Source organism: Prionailurus bengalensis, chromosome B4 (genome assembly GCF_016509475.1).
Source record: "Prionailurus bengalensis isolate Pbe53 chromosome B4, Fcat_Pben_1.1_paternal_pri, whole genome shotgun sequence".
Taxonomy (NCBI): domain Eukaryota; kingdom Metazoa; phylum Chordata; class Mammalia; order Carnivora; family Felidae; genus Prionailurus; species Prionailurus bengalensis.
Window position 1 is genome coordinate 64,577,736 of NC_057358.1, and position 18,641 is coordinate 64,596,376.

General features: G+C 39.6%; 1 protein-coding gene across 2 annotated transcripts in view; it reads left to right on the forward strand.

Moving 5' to 3' along the window:
- FGD4 (FYVE, RhoGEF and PH domain containing 4) overlaps positions 1–18,641 on the forward strand; it is a 217,719-nt gene that overhangs the window by 115,065 nt on the left and 84,013 nt on the right. Inside the window, exon 1 of one of the 2 annotated variants that reach the window (XM_043562946.1) lies at positions 931–1,201. The exons of the other annotated variant lie outside the window; for it this stretch is intronic. Coding sequence (XP_043418881.1) covers positions 1,111–1,201 — 91 coding nt within the window. The 5' untranslated portion in view covers positions 931–1,110. Of the gene's footprint in view, positions 1–930; positions 1,202–18,641 lie in introns of those variants that run through there. 2 annotated transcript variants of the gene reach the window in all.

Here is an 18,641-nt window from a genome sequence, read left to right on the forward strand (position 1 = left end):
TGAGCCAAAGTCATATGTTCAACCGACTGAGCCACCAGGTTCCCCCAGCAATGTGTGTTTTAAAATGCCATCCAAGGGGCGCCTGGGTGGCTCAGTGGGTTAAGCGTCCGACTTCGGTTCAGGTCATGATCTCACGGTCTGTCAGGTGGAGCCCTGTGTCAGGCTCTGTGCTGACAGCTCAGACCCTGGAGCCTGCTTTGGATTCTGTGTACCCCCCTTTCTCTGCCCCTCCCCGACTCATGCTCCATCTCACTGTCTCTCAAAAAATAAATGTTAAAAATTTTTTTTAAATGTCATCCAAGTGATTTGATGCAACTAGACTGTGACACTGATTGCCGATGGACACAATGAGGAGGAGATTGGAGAGGTTATTTCTAACCATGAGAGGGATATCTGTATAGCCTGTTACTTCATTGTGATCTTATAAATATTTTAATTGACATTTTCTAATATTTCAGGATATGAGGAATTTTTCGAATACTTGTTGAATGATACAAACATAAAAAGATATAGAAAAGTGAGTAATAAATATTATACCAATTGTACAGTGTTCTAAATAACAAAACTTGGCTTCCTTAGGAAATCTATGAGTAGTATTTATTCACCAAGCTCCATGACCTGTCGTAAAATGGAACATCAAAGTGGCAAAATAGCATTTTTGATCATCCAAAGTGACATTTTAGCGTCTTAAGCCTGTGAAGCCAGAGTCTGTAACCTCTTCCGTCCAGGGCATGGACCCAGTTAAAGTGGAAACAAACTGTTTTCACGCTGGCGTTTTGAGAGCATTACTAACAGTTAAGGAATTAGGCAGTTTATAAACCATCCTATTCCCAAATGCATTTCTAGTTCACTTGAAGCTTCCATGTGCCTCTGTTGTTGTTTATTTTACCGTAATAAATAGACGTCTCTGTATCACCAGATACTTGGTCTCATGAAAACCCTGCAGCAGCCCTTCCTCTGGGGGTGTGGCATATTATGCATGAGGTTGTCTTTGAGAAGTAAGGTCTGAGAATGCCCTGAGGTACACAGGGCACTGGTGCGGGCTCCTGGCTGCTCTGTGTGATCTCCAGTCTAGCAGAGGCTTTAAAGCCAGGAGTGAGATTTTATCCCATGATCTCTGAAAGAGTAAAGACAAATATTTTCTTATCAAACCAAAGTAAACTAATTATCAATATATGTGAAGTCACATCCACTGATCAAGGTAAGTGGTTTCATTTTCTGCTGTATCTTTCTTATGTTTTGTTTTGTTTTTTAATAGTGTGGTCAGTTGGTAACACAGCATGCCAAGGGACTTATAAGTGGCAGAGAGTTTGGTTTTGTTTTCATGTTAAGAATAGGGTTCACAGTATTTTTCAACTTTCACATTAAATATGTAGTATCTTCAGGGTTTTTGGCTCTTTCAGGAGGCGTCTCTGGGCTAGCAAAGTACAAATTGGTTTAAGTTCTATTTCTCTGACTCATTCTTAGTAACATTAGGACAGTTTAAAAATTCAGTCAGTAAGGAGAAGAATGCAGAGAAAGAAAGCAAGAATTTTCTTTCCTTTTTTTTTTCTTCCCCTTCAGTTTCTAGTGTGAACAAAGCTAAGGAATGTTTACTACTAATCCTTTTCTAGTGCTACTGCATGGAGCACTCTTCTGTTCAAACAAACCCCATCATCCCAGCCTTCTTGTTTTAGTAAAGTTCAGAGGAGTGTTATGTGTTTTACATTAGATAACATTGCAGAGATAGGCATAGATCTGGACTTTTTTTTTTTAATTGTTACTGTTATTAAGCTATTGTTTCCTTCCTCTAGTATTCTAGAGAGCATATAAATGAGAAATGGACTTTGAAAGAGGAATGAAATTCTACTGTGTGGTAGAAATATAACCATGTGACAGGAAATTTATGCTAAAAATATTTTTTTAAGGCTGAAATGGATTCATTTTGTGTAGCTATTTTCCCATTGTTTTCTGCATGGGTATCAACCCTCCTGAAGAATGCCTACATTGCTAAACAGGGTGAGCCGCACCTTACGACAGGCAGTCTTCACAATTACCAAGGTTCTCTTTTTTTTTCTGACGTCACTCTTTCCTCTTTTGGCCTCAGTGGAGCTTGCACGGAGTGTAGAAGCGCGAGGGTAGGGTTGGTCCTAGCACTGCTGCAGGCAAGCTGAGGCTCCCTCCTGGAGCCCCACAACCTTGGCTGGCTCTGCTCCCAGGTTCTAGTAGTTGCTAGAGATTGAGGAGCCCAGTCCTTGCCTGCTCCTGCTTCCTCCCTCATGTAGGTGGAAGGCTTGATTCCTTTGTGAGGGTTCTACTGTTCGTGCGTAAGTAAGCTCAAGGTTTGTATGATCTCACTATGGTTTCCCATCATACTCTAAATATGAAAAATTGTTTCAAACTGACAAAAGGGAAGTATTTTTCTTTCTCCATTAGTGAAGTTCTCTCTCTCCTTGAAATAGCTGCTCTCTCTTTTCATTCCGTCTTCAAACAGTTAGGGTTGATTGGAGGGAATTAATATTCCTTCCTGGAAGGCAGCTCTCAGATGGAGAGAAAACTACTAGAATTTTCTGTTCTAATGGACACCTCCCTGTAGTGAGTGGCTGCTACCATAGTGTGCGCTTTACAAGTTCCTTTTAAGGTTTTTAAACTGAAAAGACAGTAATAGAGCACTTCCTGCCCATACCAGTGGTTTACTTTTATTGCCAGTAAGTTGTCTAAGAAAACATTTCACATACACATAGTTACATGTTATTTGTAAAAGTTTTATCTTCGTTTAATGACTTGAAGAAATTTTCCTTTTTAAAACGTGTACCTCTAGACAGACTCTCACATGGAAATTGAAAAGTGAAAATAGCGTGATCAATGACTCAATAGTAAGTATTGTTTAATCTTTGCAGGGATAATAATATGGTCTTCATTTCATTTTCATCCAAAATAATGTAACTTATGTTGTAATCCAAGAGTGAGATTTAAATTTGGCCGCCTCTCCTTAGATGCTAGAACACCATTCATTCAAAAAATGAAAAAGCCTTTTTTTTAGGTGTCCGGTCCCTACCTCCTTTCTGATCTATCCTCTGATAATCATATTCACTCTCTGTGTTCTTTCCTGCTTATAAAATAGGGAGCTAATTTTTACTGGTCTGAAATATATTTTTAAAGGTTTTCTCCCTGATTTAAATATATTTTCTGACTTGTCCACTACCACAGTACCTGTTAAGCCCTGTTTAGATCAGGTCCTTCTATGATTTTTTCCGCTCTAATTGACCAGGGTTCTGTAGTTGGTTGGTCCTATTTTGAAGCAGCAGAGGGAAAATGCCTATGAGGAGAAACATAGTGTTGGCCATGGAGGTTGGTTGTTCTACATGGTAGTTATTAAGACCTGTCCTGGAGAAAACCACTCGTTCTCCCCTTAGAGAATGAATATAGACAAGATTTTTTTTTTTAATAATTAAAAAAAAAAACCACTAAGTCATTGTGGCCTTCTCCATATCTTTGTGTATCATCTGTTACTTCTTAGACTCAGGCCAAAAACCTTGCTCTTCTTTAAATTTTTTTTAATGTTTATTTTTGGAGAGAGAAAGAGAACATAGCAGGGGAGAGGCACAGAGAGAGGGAAACACAGAATCCGAAGCAGGCTCCAGGCTCCGAGCTGTCAGCACAGAGCCCAATGCGGGGCTTGAACTCATGAATGGAGAGATCATGACGTGAGCCAAAGTTGGACACGTAACTGACTAAGCCACCCAGGCACCCCCAAAAACATTAGTCTTTGTTCAGTCTTTTTCTCTTCCATCTAATCTGTCAACAAATCCTGCTTCAAGAGACTTCAAACTGACCATGTCTTAATATGTCCACTGCTGCTACCCTGCTTCAAGCTACTCAAGTTTTCTTTGGATTATTCCAATAGCTTCCTACCTGCCCTTGACTACTTAGAGTTTGTTCTGCACCCAGCAGCCTGAATGCTTCTTTAAAAATGGAAAACAGATCATGGTCTTTCCTCTGCTCACAACCCTTCAGTGGATTCCCAATTCTGTCAGGGACGATATACAAGGTCCTGCCTCTCCTGACCCTAGCTTCTACCCTGTTAACTCTGACCTCGATGCTAAACGTGCTCCCTGCTCATTCTTATCTATCCATGTTGTCTTTCTGATTTCTCCCTGAACACTTCTGTGCTCCTACATTAGGGCTTTTGTAGTTTTATCTTTTCCCTTGGAATGTTAATCCCCCAAATATTTGTGTGCCTCACTCTCTTTGGGTCCACTCATTGTCACCCGACTGGGGAAGCCTTCCTTGAACTATGTTGCCCAACAGCTTTCTGTCTCCTTTACCCAGCTTTGTTTTCCTCATAGCACTTTATGCCAACTAGCATTTATGTAATATATTTTGTTGTTGTTTTGTGGTTCACTGCTATATCCCTAGAGCCTAGAACAGTGACTGATAGATACTGGGTGCTTCGTTAATATGTGTTATATGAATGAGTATTTTTCTAATATTCATAACCTTTTCTGTTAGGAAATTTAGAGCTAAATGAGCAGGGATACAGAGAAGTCAATAAATTATACATATTTGTCATGTTTTTCATTTATTCCCTTCAGTTCTCTTTCATAGAGTAAATATTGTGCTAATTAGTTTCTGGTCTTCCTTGTTGAGCAGAATCTGAGTAATGAGTGTCTTTCTGTTGGAAGACTGGAGGCCAAGCTGATAACAGTTTATAAAGAACTGAGAACAGCGGCGCCTGGGTGGCTCAGTCGGTTAAGCATCTGACTTCGGCTCAGGTCATGGTCTTGCGGTTCGTGAGTTCAAGCCTCGCGTCAGGCTCTGTGCTGACAGCTCAGAGCCTGGAGCCTGTTTCAGATTCTGTGTCTCCCTCTCTCTCTCTGACCCTCCCCCGTTCATGTTCTGTCTCTCTCTGTCTCAAAAATAAATAAATGTTAAAAAAAAATAAACAAAATAAACTGAGAACAAAGGGGGTGACACTGAAGTCATGGATGGGCTCAATAAATGGTTTTGGATTATGAATTATAGGGCTGTGTTGCAGGAGAGAAAACAGATGGGAGAGGTTTTGGGGTGTGAGAGCAGGAAATTTGGGGAACTGTCTGCATGGAGAAAATTATGGCAAGATGAAAATAAAATGTTTAAGATGTTTTGTTACATATTAAGGGTATACTTTCCCCTCTTTGTTTTTCTTGGTTTTTTTCCTCCTGCCTTTAAAGGCATTTAAGTTTGAAACTCTCCTATAGAAGGAAAGAAGGAAAAGAAAGAAGGTAGAATAAAATGTAACAATCTAGAAATGTTTCCTCTAAATAAATTCTTACAGAGCTTGAAAACCAGTTCATGGATTAAAGTGTGTGAATTATTTATGTGTTTATACGTTATACAATTTCTTTCCAAATCCATCTGGATAATTGGAAATTGACCCACATTTAAAAATCTGTAACAAGGGGCGCCTGGGTGGCGCAGTCGGTTAAGCGTCCGACTTCAGCCAGGTCACGATCTCGCGGTCCGGGAGTTCGAGCCCCGCGTCAGGCTCTGGGCTGATGGCTCAGAGCCTGGAGCCTGTTTCAGATTCTGTGTCTCCCTCTCTCTCTGCCCCTCCCCCGTTCATGCTCTGTCTCTCTCTGTCCCAAAAATAAATAAATGTTGAAAAAAAATTAAAAAAAAATCTATAACAAGCAGTTAAGTTCTATGAATGATGATTTGCTATATGATAATATATTTATCAGAGTAATAATGATGATACATTGTTAGATCACGTGACTTCTTAGAAATAGGAAATCTACTTAGAGTGTAATAAGAAGTACATAAAGCTTGAAAATGATTATTTTCGTTACTTTGTAAATGTAACCCCCCCAATGACTATTGAACTGGTGAAGTTACCAATTTATTTATTTATTTATTTTTTTTTCAACGTTTTTTATTTATTTTGGGACAGAGAGAGACAGAGCATGAACGGGGAGGGGCAGAGAGAGAGGGAGACACAGAATCGGAAACAGGCTCCAGGCTCCGAGCCAACAGCCCAGAGCCTGACGCGGGGCTCGAACTCACGGACCGCGAGATCGTGACCTGGCTGAAGTCGGACGCTTAACCGACTGCGCCACCCAGGCGCCCCTCCAATTTATGTAGAATATCATCAGTTTTTCTCTTTTAACATTGCCCAATAAATTTTTTTCTTGATTTATTTCTATCAGAATTGCTAATTTAGAGCAGAAAATAGCAAAATAGTGAATGAAGATATTGAGCAAAGAAATATTTTTTTATATTTCTTTAGTCTAAAATTCACTAACTTATTTAAGTACAGGATAGTGATAAGGAGACATGCTTAGAGATGAGGAATGTAACTGTCCAGTAGTCCCCCTTCATCCATGGTTTCACAAGCAGATGATCCTTCTTCTGATGTGTTGTCAGAAGGTCACTAGTAGCCTAACAGTATGTTACAATGCCTGCGTCATTCTCCTCGCTTCATCTCCTCGCACAGGCATCTTATCATCCCACATCATCACAAGAAGAATGGTGAGTGTGGGACAAGATAGTTTGAGAGACTGAGCGAGCACACTCGCAGAACTGTTATTACAATATGTTATAATTATTTTATTAATATTGCTAATCGCATATTGTGCCTAATTTATAAAATAAACTTTATCTTAGGTATGTATGTATGGGAAAAAGAGTAAATATAAGATTCAGTACCACTTATGGTTTCAGGTATCCACTAGGGGTCTTCACATATATGTAGAATGAAAGAATATGATTATGTTCCAGGAATGGAGAAGGTGGGAATGTGGCTGCAGCATCAGGCTGTGTGTGGCTGTGAGTAGACGTGCAGCCTTTACAAGTAGGCTGATGTCTGATGGTGAAATCTTTTATGCAAATTAGAATTTTTGCTACAGGTCTTGTAGTCCCATTAAAGGATATTAAGCAAGAGCAGTAATGAGACTGGTTTCATCATGGAATGAATAAAAGAAACTTTTTCTTTGTGGGAGCAGTCCTATTAGACATAACTAAACATGAATTATATAATGCAGTTTTAAAATTCAGAATTAGAAAAGTGGTTATATTTGATGAATTGGCTTATTTTTCTTCCTAACTTCCTCTGTGAGCCAAAAAAAAAAAAAAAAAAGGAAATAATAGAAAAGCTAGATGGAATATTTGCTTTTTAAGTTTTGCGTGACTGAAACAATCCCCTACACTGTTAGAAGCTGAACACACAATGCTATTGTACTCCTGGTCTAGAACCCAGCCAGGGAAAAATACGAGGCCGCAAGGCCTGCTGGTCTGATTACACAGCAGGGAGTAAGGAAAGCAAATATCTAACTTGGTAAGCTGTTAAATATTAAATTTTCAGTAAAATGGGCTTTATATTGATGTTTGTCTTAAAAGAAAGGGTATCGAAATGAAAAGGTGGGTTGGGACTGATAAGAGACTGTCTCCAAGGTCACCGACCTTGTCAGGTTTTTTAAAAAATTGCCACTCTTCAAATAGAAGTACTGAGGTCCACATCTATCTACCTGTGACCTGAAACTAAGCAATGACACTAAAGGAGAAAAAAATGTCTTTATAAAGGTAAGCAACTTTCTCACGGTCACAAAGTAAATAATAATGTCAAAACCTTGCCCTTTTACTAAGCCACCCTGTTTTCTCTGAGGAAAAAAAAAATGCACTTCCAGATAAACATTAGCCTTGCTTCCCACAGTAGGTTTGGCTGATGCTGGGCTATAGAGATTGTATTGGTTATGTTTAAATAAGTGGCTTTCAGGGTGAAGGACTGGCTGGCCCTGAGGAACTTTTCCTACTTGGTAGAGTTCATTTTATCCATGACTGCCAGGAAGCTAAACCCAGGTTTGCAAAGTGAATGAACAGTGTCGGTAACTGCAAAACAAAGTGTAAGAAGACAGTGGGCTGGGAAGTAGAAGTCTGCCAGTAATTTTATGTGATTTAGTGTGAAGTAGGCAGATAGATGCTTGCAGATACTGGCTAGTAGAGAGTGTCAGGCTGGAATGTTTTAGCTGCTGGGAATCAGGTTCAGAGAAATCAAGTTCAGAAAAGCAGGTGCAAAATTAATGAAAATCAGCAAAGTCAGGAAGGAGTTGGTTATGAAAAGGATCTATTTTGTGTATGTGTCAAGAGACGCAGTAGTCAGTTCTTGGTTGCTTGTGATTAAGATAATTAACAGTTCTGTTCGGTCTTAGCAACATCTTTGTCAAACCTTACAAAACTTTGGCCAGTTTGATTTTCTTCTCTCTGGATCTGAAGATAAATTTATTGTGAATAAATGGAAAATAGTTTGGCATTGGGTTGAAGGAAGAGGAAAAGCCAAGATTCTGGTTAATTTATAAACCAGACATCTTGAATAAATGAGTTGGCTATAGCTCTTAGAAAAAAACAACTTTATTTTGCCCTTCAAGTTCTTTTCTTACATCTGTTTTTATTTCTTTCAGAGTTTATGAAGTCAATAAAATTTTTAAATTTTATTGTTTTAGAAGCTTCCTTTCATAGCAGAACTTTCCTTACTTGGCCAGGAATAATGTCCCTCTTTTGAATTCTCAAGGCTTCTAACTGATAGCTTTTCATATACACCATTGTTTTTGTTTTGGTTTTGTTTTGTTTTTCAGCAGTGGATTCTAAAATCAGATAATCTTACTTTATCTACCACATGGTGAAGAGGGCCTCATTCTTGAGATATAAATTTTGGCTGTGACTTAGATAGGAGCTAATCGATGTTGTGAGCCTAAATTGTTTCTATTAAAATTTCACTAGGTCTTCATGGTACTCTTGTTTTATGATATAATTTTGGTGGAACTTCAGCTTAACAGCTTAACATTTAAAGATTCATTTCATACAGCTTCCACTGCAAATACTAATTTGATTCGTGCCTGTTATGACACAGCCTTGACTGCACATTGGAATCACTTTAAAACATGGATACCTGGGTCCCAGGTACTCCAGGTCCCCGGATACTCTAGGTCCCTAGAGATTATGATTTCATTGACCCAGAATTCTGCGCAGGTATCGCAGGTGTTTTGTTGTTGTTTTTAAAGTTCCACAGCGATTTGTGGTTGAGAATTATTGACCAAGAGCATGACCTATTGGCTTATTGGTTCATATGCACGAGATAGCAGGGCAAGATAATTTTTACTAAAAAGAATTAGGGAGGTAAGTGAATTAATAGCATACCAGGCATCTGGGATTAAGATCGATAAGAAAGTAAAGATCATACTCTGTAACACTGTTAGTTTACTCCTGAGTCATCTGTAAGCCCAGATGTGGTAGATACTATGTAAGATCAGCTGTGCCGTGATGCTGTTAATGACTTTCCTGAAACCTAGCGGTTTTTACTTGTCCAAGGTCACATTGCTAGCTGGGGACAGAGCCAAGACTGGTTCTGGAAAATTATAATATTAACATAGTGCTATAGTAGTAATAGTGTTTATATAGCACTTCACCATTAATCCATGGTTTGTTGACTTGATTATTTAGGTCAAGGTCTGCAAACCTTTCCTGCAGAGGGCCACATCACAAATACATTTTGGGCTTTGTGGGACATAGGATTTCTGCCATACCTACTCAGTTCTGCCAATTTAGTGAAAAGCATCATGCACAATATATAAAAGAATGAGTGTGGCTATATTCCAATGAAACTTCATTGACACAAATAAATGGTGGGCCAGATAAGCCCTGTGAGCTATAAATTGCAGACCTTGAATCAGGTATGTTTTAACCTTCCCACTGAGAGACTCATGGGCTGTAGCTTGCAGTCTCCTGATTGAGGGGCATTTTAAACTTCCTTTGAACTTAAGAGCAAGATGAGGATCTTAGTGATCCTAAACACTGATCACTACACTGGCACTTACTGTTCCTGTTTTGACGCCCTCTCTTGCAAGGTACTAAGTACATGCTTATTGAATTAGCACATACGTGCAACTTTTAACATGTTTTCTCTCATCTTCAACCAACCTGTATAACCAGTCTTGCAGTAGGGGGAAAAGTTGCACGTATGCCAGCTATGGAGAAGAAATGCACTTCAGTTCTTTGAAGTCTGTGGTAGGCTATAATTGCTGGGTCTGGCAGAATTCTTGAAGTAAATAGAGATCTGAGTTGCTCTGAGGACATTTATTATCTTAATTTCTTAGAGCAGATTCTAAGACTTTATTTCTAAAAAATATTTCTTAAACTTGGTTTTTGTAATAACTAGGGTGTTTAGTGATTAAAGAGTATGTTTGGTTTCTCAGAACAATATTTCAATTCATTTGGATTTAAGATCACTACAGCGCTCATATGTGGTGAGTGGAGTGTTTGGCAAAACAGAGCAAATACTGGAAATAGTGTTCCGGATCATGAGCCCATTTGCAGTGCAAAATGTAAATGGGCCTGACCCCAGTTGTAGTGGAAAGAGCACTGCCCTTGGAATCCAAACCCCTCATGTGACTCTTGGCTTTATCATCATTTACCAACCTTACTATAACATGCAGATCTCTGTCCTACATACTTCTGTTGATGATGAAAGTGAAATGTGGTAGGACCTATGTGAAAGTGCCTTATGAGGTGTTTCCTGGCCTCTCCTTGTAGAGTCTGGGTCAGGTATAGCAGGAGCCACAGTGCAGCCCTGAACCGTAGCACTGGACTGTCATGGAGGGAACCTGAGAGATAGGCCCACTGGTCTCCAAAGAGAATGGTTAAGAGTATATAATGGAGAGGCTTTATTGACGTCAGCAGAGGAAGGAGATGAAAAATGTCAAGAAGTGAAGGGCAAGTGAGGAGGTCAAACAGGGAAGAGGCAGAGAAGACTGGAACTGTGTCTTGATCTATTTAGTTACCCCAAATCAAAATTCTTACCTCATATTTCCTTTTTTTAAAAATGTTTATTTTTTTATTTGAGAGAGAGAAGGAGGAAAGGAGGGAGGAGCACAGAGTGAGGGAAAGAGAGAATCCCAAGCAGGTTCCACGCTGACAGCATGGAGCCTGACGCTGGGCTTGATGTCATGAACTGTGAGATTATGACTTGAGCTGAAATCAAGAGTCAGACACTTAACTGACTGAGCCACCCAGGCACCCCTTACCTAGTATTTCTTAAGTAGGATTTTTTAATACCTTGGGTATTTTGAAGCTACTGGCTGCAGTGTTGGCTGAAATAGAGGCACAGGATCAAGGCACATAGCCATAATATAACAGATGTGATCACTTGATTATGTGCTGAGTGAAGCCAAAGAATTATGAGCCGGAGTGCCTGTCCAGAGGATACTGACAAACTCCATGTAGATATGACCTCTGACATCAGCCTAGTCACTTACCACCACCTCCATGTATCACCACCCCCATTTACCACCTTTATAATGAACACAATAGTGCCTGCCTGCCTGCCTTTATCTCACAGGATTCTTGACAGGAGCAAATGAAATAATGCATATAAAGTGCTTCACATACTGCATACTTGGCTCAGAATAAACCACGTTGTTAAGTTTTATTACTACTACTATTGCTAACAGAAAGAACAGTAGTATTTACAAGCAAATTTGTTATATACTGTGTAAGTTTTAAAGCATTACAAAATTCCAAGTTATGATTGTTAATATTTTTGTGACAAAATGTATGTTCCTGAAGAGTGTATCTTGTAGCATCAATATATCCCTGTCTGAAGCTATGCCTTGCACTGCATTTATACAAATGCCTCTTGGTGTTTAGAGAACAAATCAGTTGAGAAAAGGCCAATTTGAAAACTAGTTTCTTTCCAGGGAGCATAACCTTTTCTAATTCCCTGTTGGTGTATGGGTTATAAGTCTTGAGGAAGAAGTCAAGCTTCCTGTCAAATGTACTGATCAAGATTTGCCTGATCTTGGGGTGTGACCCTGGGGAGGTCACAGAGCAAATGAGTAGTTGGATCTGTTTGTGACTCAGCAGAATTAAAGGCCAGTAATGTGCTTTTACATTCAGGGGTCTTAGGATACTTTTCTCAATGACATAAAACTGCCCACAGTATTCTACACATGGCTGTTCTCTGCATGGTTAATTATTGTAATACTTTAATCCTATTTTATAACCACTTTAAAGGGGAGGAAAAGTCCCTTTGCAGAGTTTTCTGTGTTTGCTAAGTTGTATGCCTTCAAGTCTGCTAAAATGGGAGATTTTGCAGGGGAGGGGAGGATTGGGGGTGGAAAGAAAATGGACTGGCAGAGTTCCAGAGTTGTGATCTCACCTGGGCTCATCCAGGAGCTACTCCAGTTTGAGACTCCACGTGCAGGACTCAAGCAATCAGAGCCTTGTCCCTAGTGCTGCTTTTGTGGTCAGCACACTGTGGGAGAGTGCACCTTCAGAGCTGGGAGCAGCAGCATCACCTCCCAGAGCCGAGGACAGGTTGGAGTTTCAGCTCAGTTTGAGTCAGGGTCACGAAGGCAGCCAAAACGATGGCAACGTCAGGAAGAGATGCCAGTAATGGAGATGGGAAAGTGGGGGGGAATAACCAGGGGTATAGCTGTCAGAACGAAGGAGTCCCTAGGACAACTTTTCCCAAAACGTGTTCCAAGACACGTTAGCTCCATGGGATGTTGACCTGTCGTCTATAATGATGAGTTTTCCTGGACATATACTGGGTTCAAAGTCAAATGGGTTTTGTTGTGTTTTTTTTTGTTTTTTTTTTTTTTACTGTAGGGTTTTTTGTAGCCCATAATATGCCCCCTGGCATCATGAGGATACAAGGTAAAGCTGTAAAATTTGGCAGGTCACAAATATTTCACACAGAGTCGTTGTCCATTTGTGATGGTGGTAGTGGGGGATGGAGTGGATTGGGGTAGTGGGGGAAGGGGATGAGAGTTCCTGTTGCCAGAGTGGAGTTTCCCAGAACACATTGCAGGAAAAGTTGCCCTAGGACATATGGTATGTGCTATGAATATTGCTGTGGTTTTTTGCCTGGGCTCTTTAGTGGACTGCTTGAACCCTGTGGAGTCCTGAAGGAACTGGCAAACACCCAAAAGCATTCTTCAGGCTCTCAATAAGTGCTTTTTCTTCTCCCTCTAGCCTAATCACTTGACTGATATTTGTTACTGCTATTAATAAAATTAAAGAAATTAGTCCTTCTTATAGAAAGAAGGATAAGTGGTTTAACCCATAATTACTGAGACCAAAGACGACAACAAAAAATGGGTCATAGCTTCTGTACAGTTGGCTCTGCCTTAGGCTAATAGACTCCCCACCCACCCCCCACCTTAACAGGCAATGAAATGGTATTTTTTAAAAGGTATCAAAGGGAATACATTTGAAAATGTTAACAATGAGTTTGAAAAATGAGGCAGATGGAGTGTTTAGGGATGGCTGAACCTAATGAATACCAGGGCTTGCTATTCGTTCTGGACACTCTGACAGGCTCCTGAAACTTAACACACACAACTGTATTCTTGCATTCTTACTTAAAAGGAAAGGCAGTGTTTCCTTGTCACATTAGCCAGGAGCCTAAGCAAGCTTTTACTCCTCTCTTTTCTTCCCTTCTTCGGCCAGCCCCTACCGATGCTTTCCTCAGTATGTCTCATAGGCTCTCCTCTCCTCTTTGGTCCCTCCCATGGCCATCGTGCAGGCTCTTAGCTGGTGCACAGACTGGTGCATTCGCTTCTTGTTGCCATTAGCAAGGGCCCTGGGGAAGCAGGGGAAGGCGAGCATTCCAGACACCTATGGAATTGTGCATATCTCTATTTTATTTTATTATTTCAGTTTATTTATTTATTTTGAGAGAGAGAGAGAGAGAGCGCGCGCGCACATGAGCAGGGGGAGGGACAGAGAGAAAGGGAGAGAGAGAATCTCAAGCAGGCTATGTGCTGAAGCATGGAGCCCAACGAGGGGTTCCATCTCACAAACTGTGAGATCATGACCTGAGCTGACATCAAGAGTTGGATGCTTAACCAACTGAGCCACCCAGGTGCCCCTGTCTTTTCTCTTTTACATCTTGAATTGCATGAGGGTAAGGATTACAGTTTATTTGTCCGCCTGTCACCAGTAATTAGCAGCTTCCTGGGCCCTTTTAATTAGGGAGTTTTCACTCAGTACATTAACATAGAGACAGATAAAACAAAGAATGAAATAAAGTGGTAACTTGATAGGTTTTGTTATTCTGTTTGCAGTTGCTTATTAGATATTTTCATTGCTTACAGAACAGCTTGTATTTTGGAAGCATAAAGATGAGACCTGTTAAAATTAAAAACCGAATTTCTTTAAGGGGTCATAAACACAAACATGCTCTTCAGAAAATGATTCATTGTCAAAACAGCAATTGTGATTAGTGGGAAATGGAGTAAAATTTGAAAAGGTTTATGGAGTCTAGGACATATATTTACAATCATGGTAAAGGTGAAAGATAATGATTAAATTGTTGGGGATTAAAATTATCTGCCGTAAATTCTCCACATCAAATGTCAGACATCATTTTATCATTACTAATGCTGTTGTTACCTTTATTGAATAGAGATTCATGTTTGTAGTTGGTCATATAGTTATAAGCAAATTATTGTACTAATTTGCAAGAGAGTCATTATTTGGCAAGAATTTATCCCAGTTTATTGGGAATCCCTGAAAGACGTGGAGGGATTGGGCACTGAAGCACATGAAGATGCAGAGAAAGTAAGCCAGTATGAAAAAGTGCCGGGCAGTAAATCAAAAGCTAAGCAGTGGTCAGGGCAAAGACAGGCTAGGCAGGCAGACAAGGAGTGTTAAGGGCCTTAGGAAGCTCAAGGGAGGAGAGAGATAAAGGATCTGGTCCTCTGATCCTCTACCTTGATATCCTATCACTCGGAGTACTGAAGGGGAGGAAGAAATTTTCTTCTGTCCGGGATTCGTCTAGCTGGACTAAGAATTAAATTTATATAAGATGGATTATCAGGAGAAAAGGCCCAACTTTTACACATGTGTACAGAGGCCCAATAATAAAATTGAGACTTAAAGAAATGACCAAAGCGGGCAGTTTTTATACTTTTTAGACAAAGAAACTATAGAGCTGTGAGGAATTGACTGGACAAAGAAAACTTTAGAATTCCTTACTAATTGAAGCTCCCAAGAATTTGGGCTGATGTAGTAGATTAGTAAGAAATAAAAGGGGTTGTGGGGCACCTGGGTGACTCAGTCAGTTGAGCGTCCAATTTTAGCTCAGGTCATGATCTCATGGTTTGGGAGTTTGAGCCCCACATCGGGTTCTGTGCTAACAGCTTAGAGCCTGGAGTCTGCTTTGAATTCTGTGTCTCCCTCTCTCTGCCCCTCCCTCACACGTGTTCTGTCTCTTTCTTGAAAATAAATAAACATTAAAAAAACTATTTTAATACAAAAAAAAGAAAAGGGGTTATTTATGCAGCCTTCTCGGCTCTAAATTCCCTATCTCTGGTAATAAAGACACCTCTAACTCCTGGTACAGGGACATAGCCTGGTACTTTCGACATAGCAGATATTTTTTTCTGCTTTCAGGAGGACAGAGTAGGATCTGAGTGTCTTTGCACAGGCTGTCTGTTAAGTAATTTTTATTTACAATAATCAGTATGCCAAAGTTTTGGCACAACAGTAATGCAGGGTGTTTAGATGAATCTAGGGCCCACTTTAATCCACCTGCTTACCCTTTGCAGTAGAAAGAAGGAGCTATGAAATGGGTGTTATTGTACATTGAAAACAGTTTATCAGATGAAGCACAGCAAGCTGGGGACCTCTTCCAACTCTGGATGGTGTCAGCTAGAACCACCCTCTCCAAGTAGGCAAAAAAAAAAAAAAAAAAAAAAACCCACATGTAATTGATTGTGGTTTCTCTTTACTCCCACCTTCCGCTCTAGTCATGGCTGCAGACACAGAATCATCTTTGTGCTTTAAATAGCCAGAGCTTGCTACAATCTTGACCAATATTCTTATTTGAATATAATCAAAAAGTGAACATCAGACCATGGTTTTAGGGGTGGAAGAGCTACCTCCAGCTCCCTTCCTGATGCAGAAAGTTGCTGGAGGAAGTTCAGTCTCCAAGATAATACCATGCCAAGGCTCCGCAGAACTGCGCCAGCTCCAATCCGGAAGTCATCACGGAATGTGTACTTTCGCACTGCTGTGCAGGGATTCATGGGACCTAACAAATGGTCACACTGAAAAGGGAAACAGTTTCCTAGGCCAACATTTAAACTGGGGCGATAAAATGTAGTCGGCTACATAACAAGCACTATAGGCATGGGCCTCACTGTGATCTACTCAGTACTGGAATTTCGACAAGCTTATGTGGTTTTGTTTCAGTTACTCTAACAGAATTCTAACTTTTAAGGGACCACAAAGCATTCTTTAGAAATGTTATCCTTTTGGGGTGCCTGGGTGGCTCAGTCAGTTAAGTGTCCCACTTTGTCTCAGGTTATGATCTCACGGTTCGTGAGTTTGAGTCCCATGTCAGGCTCTGTGCTGACAGCTCAGACCCTGGAGCCTGCTTTGGATTCTGTATCTCCCTCTCTCTCTGCCCCTCTCCTGCTTGCATTCTGTCTCTCTCTCTCTGTTTCAAAAATAAACATTCAAAAAAAAGTTATCCTTTTCTTTCCTTATACATGGGAGAAAAAAATCGGTAAATAATTATGGAGCATGTTTCAGAAACATGAAGTATTTCTATTTTGAAAACAAATTATGTTTGTGTTTTTAGAGGCTATACATTTCTCTGATCTCATTGCATACATGCAATGTTGCATTTGCTCAAGAAAAATACAGTAGTCACAATTGCCTTTTTACACATATTACACATTTTATCTGTGTACATCCAGCTATGGGGCCTTGAAAAATATCGAATATCTACAGTTACTACCTTCAAGACTTAGTTTGAATTCATATTGCTTTTGAACTTTAAAGACCTCAAGCAATCTGTGCTTTTTCTGGCAATTATAAAATTCTATAATTTTAGGTAGCATCATCATAAGTCTGAAACATTGGCAGCCTACGGTGCATTTTAGCGACTCGAGTAAATGAAAATAAAATTACAGATTATGATGGATGGAAACATTTGAGTCGATTACTGGGATTTTTAGCTGCTGCTGTTTTTATCAAGACATCTGGATAGTTCCACAATTCCAGATGTTTAGAAGTCTGTTGCTGGGTTGTGGAAAGATTACTTGTGTAAAAATTTTTCCTAGGTATTTAGAATTTGGTTGTTTTTGTTTATTTGTTGGTTGGTTTTTTTTTTAGAATGTTAATTTTATTTCATTTAAAATTTTTTTTTTTATTTTTGAGGGGGGCGGTGCAGAGAGGGGGAGTCAGAGGATCCAAAGCAGGCTCTCATGAACCGTGAGATGGTGACCTGCGCTGAAGTCTGATGCTTAACCGACTGGGCCACTCAGACGCCCCGGTATTTAGAATTTGTGTAGAAATGACCTTCAATGTTTAAAAGTTGAGATAAGAATGGAAATGTTTCGAATTTTGCATGGGCTCTAAAACAGCTATGTATCTACTTATTGTTGGAATTTAGAAAGTATCTCTCTTGAATTAGAAACTAAGAATGTAGGCAAATGAAGAGAAACTTGCCTCAGGGTCGAGAGCTCATTTGTTCAAAACTATTGAGCATCTATTGTGTGGCAGGTGATGTTCCTGGGATACATCTGAACAAATGTCAGTGCCTTCTCACAGCTTACAGTCTAAGCAGGAGACACAGACAATAAACAAACAAAATAAATGTTGTACTGATTTAATTTAATTTAATTGAAGTATAATTGATATATAACAATATATTAGTTTCAGGTGTACAATATGAGGACTGAACATTTGTATACATTACAAAATGATCACCACAGTCAGTCTAGTTACCATACCTCACCAAAGTTACAGCTTTTTTCTTGTAATGAGAACTTTTGAGATTTACTTTCTTATCTTCAAGTTTGCAATACATTATTGCCTGTAGTCACCGTGCTGTACCATTGCATTCCCATGACTTCTTTTAGAGCTGAAGTTTGTACCTCTTGAATCTCTTTACCCTTTTATCCCACCCTGTTCTCTGTATCTTTGAATTTTGTTTGTTCAAGTATTTTGTTTATTAGATTTCACAGATAAGTGAAGTCATATGGTATCTGTCTTTGTCCGACTCATTTCATTTAGTATAATACCCTCATGGTCCATCCATGTTGTCACAAATGGCAAGCTTTCATTTTTTTAAATAACAATTAGTATGCCATTCAAGTAGGTTGCTTTTTAAATTTTTGTTGATGGTTTCCTTCACTGTGCAGAAGCCTTTAATTTGATGTAGTCCTATTTGTTTATTTTAGCTTTTGTTGCCATTGCCTTTGGTGTCAGATCCAAAAAACAAAACTGAATACAACCCAAAAAAGCCAAAATGTTGCTAAGACCTATGTCAAGGAGCTTACCACCTATGTTTTCTTTCAGGAGTTTTATAGTTTCAGGTCTTTAATCCACTTTGAGTTCATTTTAGCATATGGTATAAGAAAGTGGTTCGATTTCATTCTTTTGCATGTGGCTGTCTAGTTTTCCCAAGACCATTTATTGAAGAGGCTGTCCTTCCTCATTCTTGGTTCCATTGTAATAAATTAATTGACAGTATATGTATGAGTTGAGTTTTGGGCTCTCTGTGCCATCCAATTGATCCGTGTGTTTTGTTTCTATGCAATACCATCCTGTTATGATTCTTAGAGCTTTGTAATATACTTTGAAATCAGGGAAGGGGATGCCTCCATTTTTGTTCT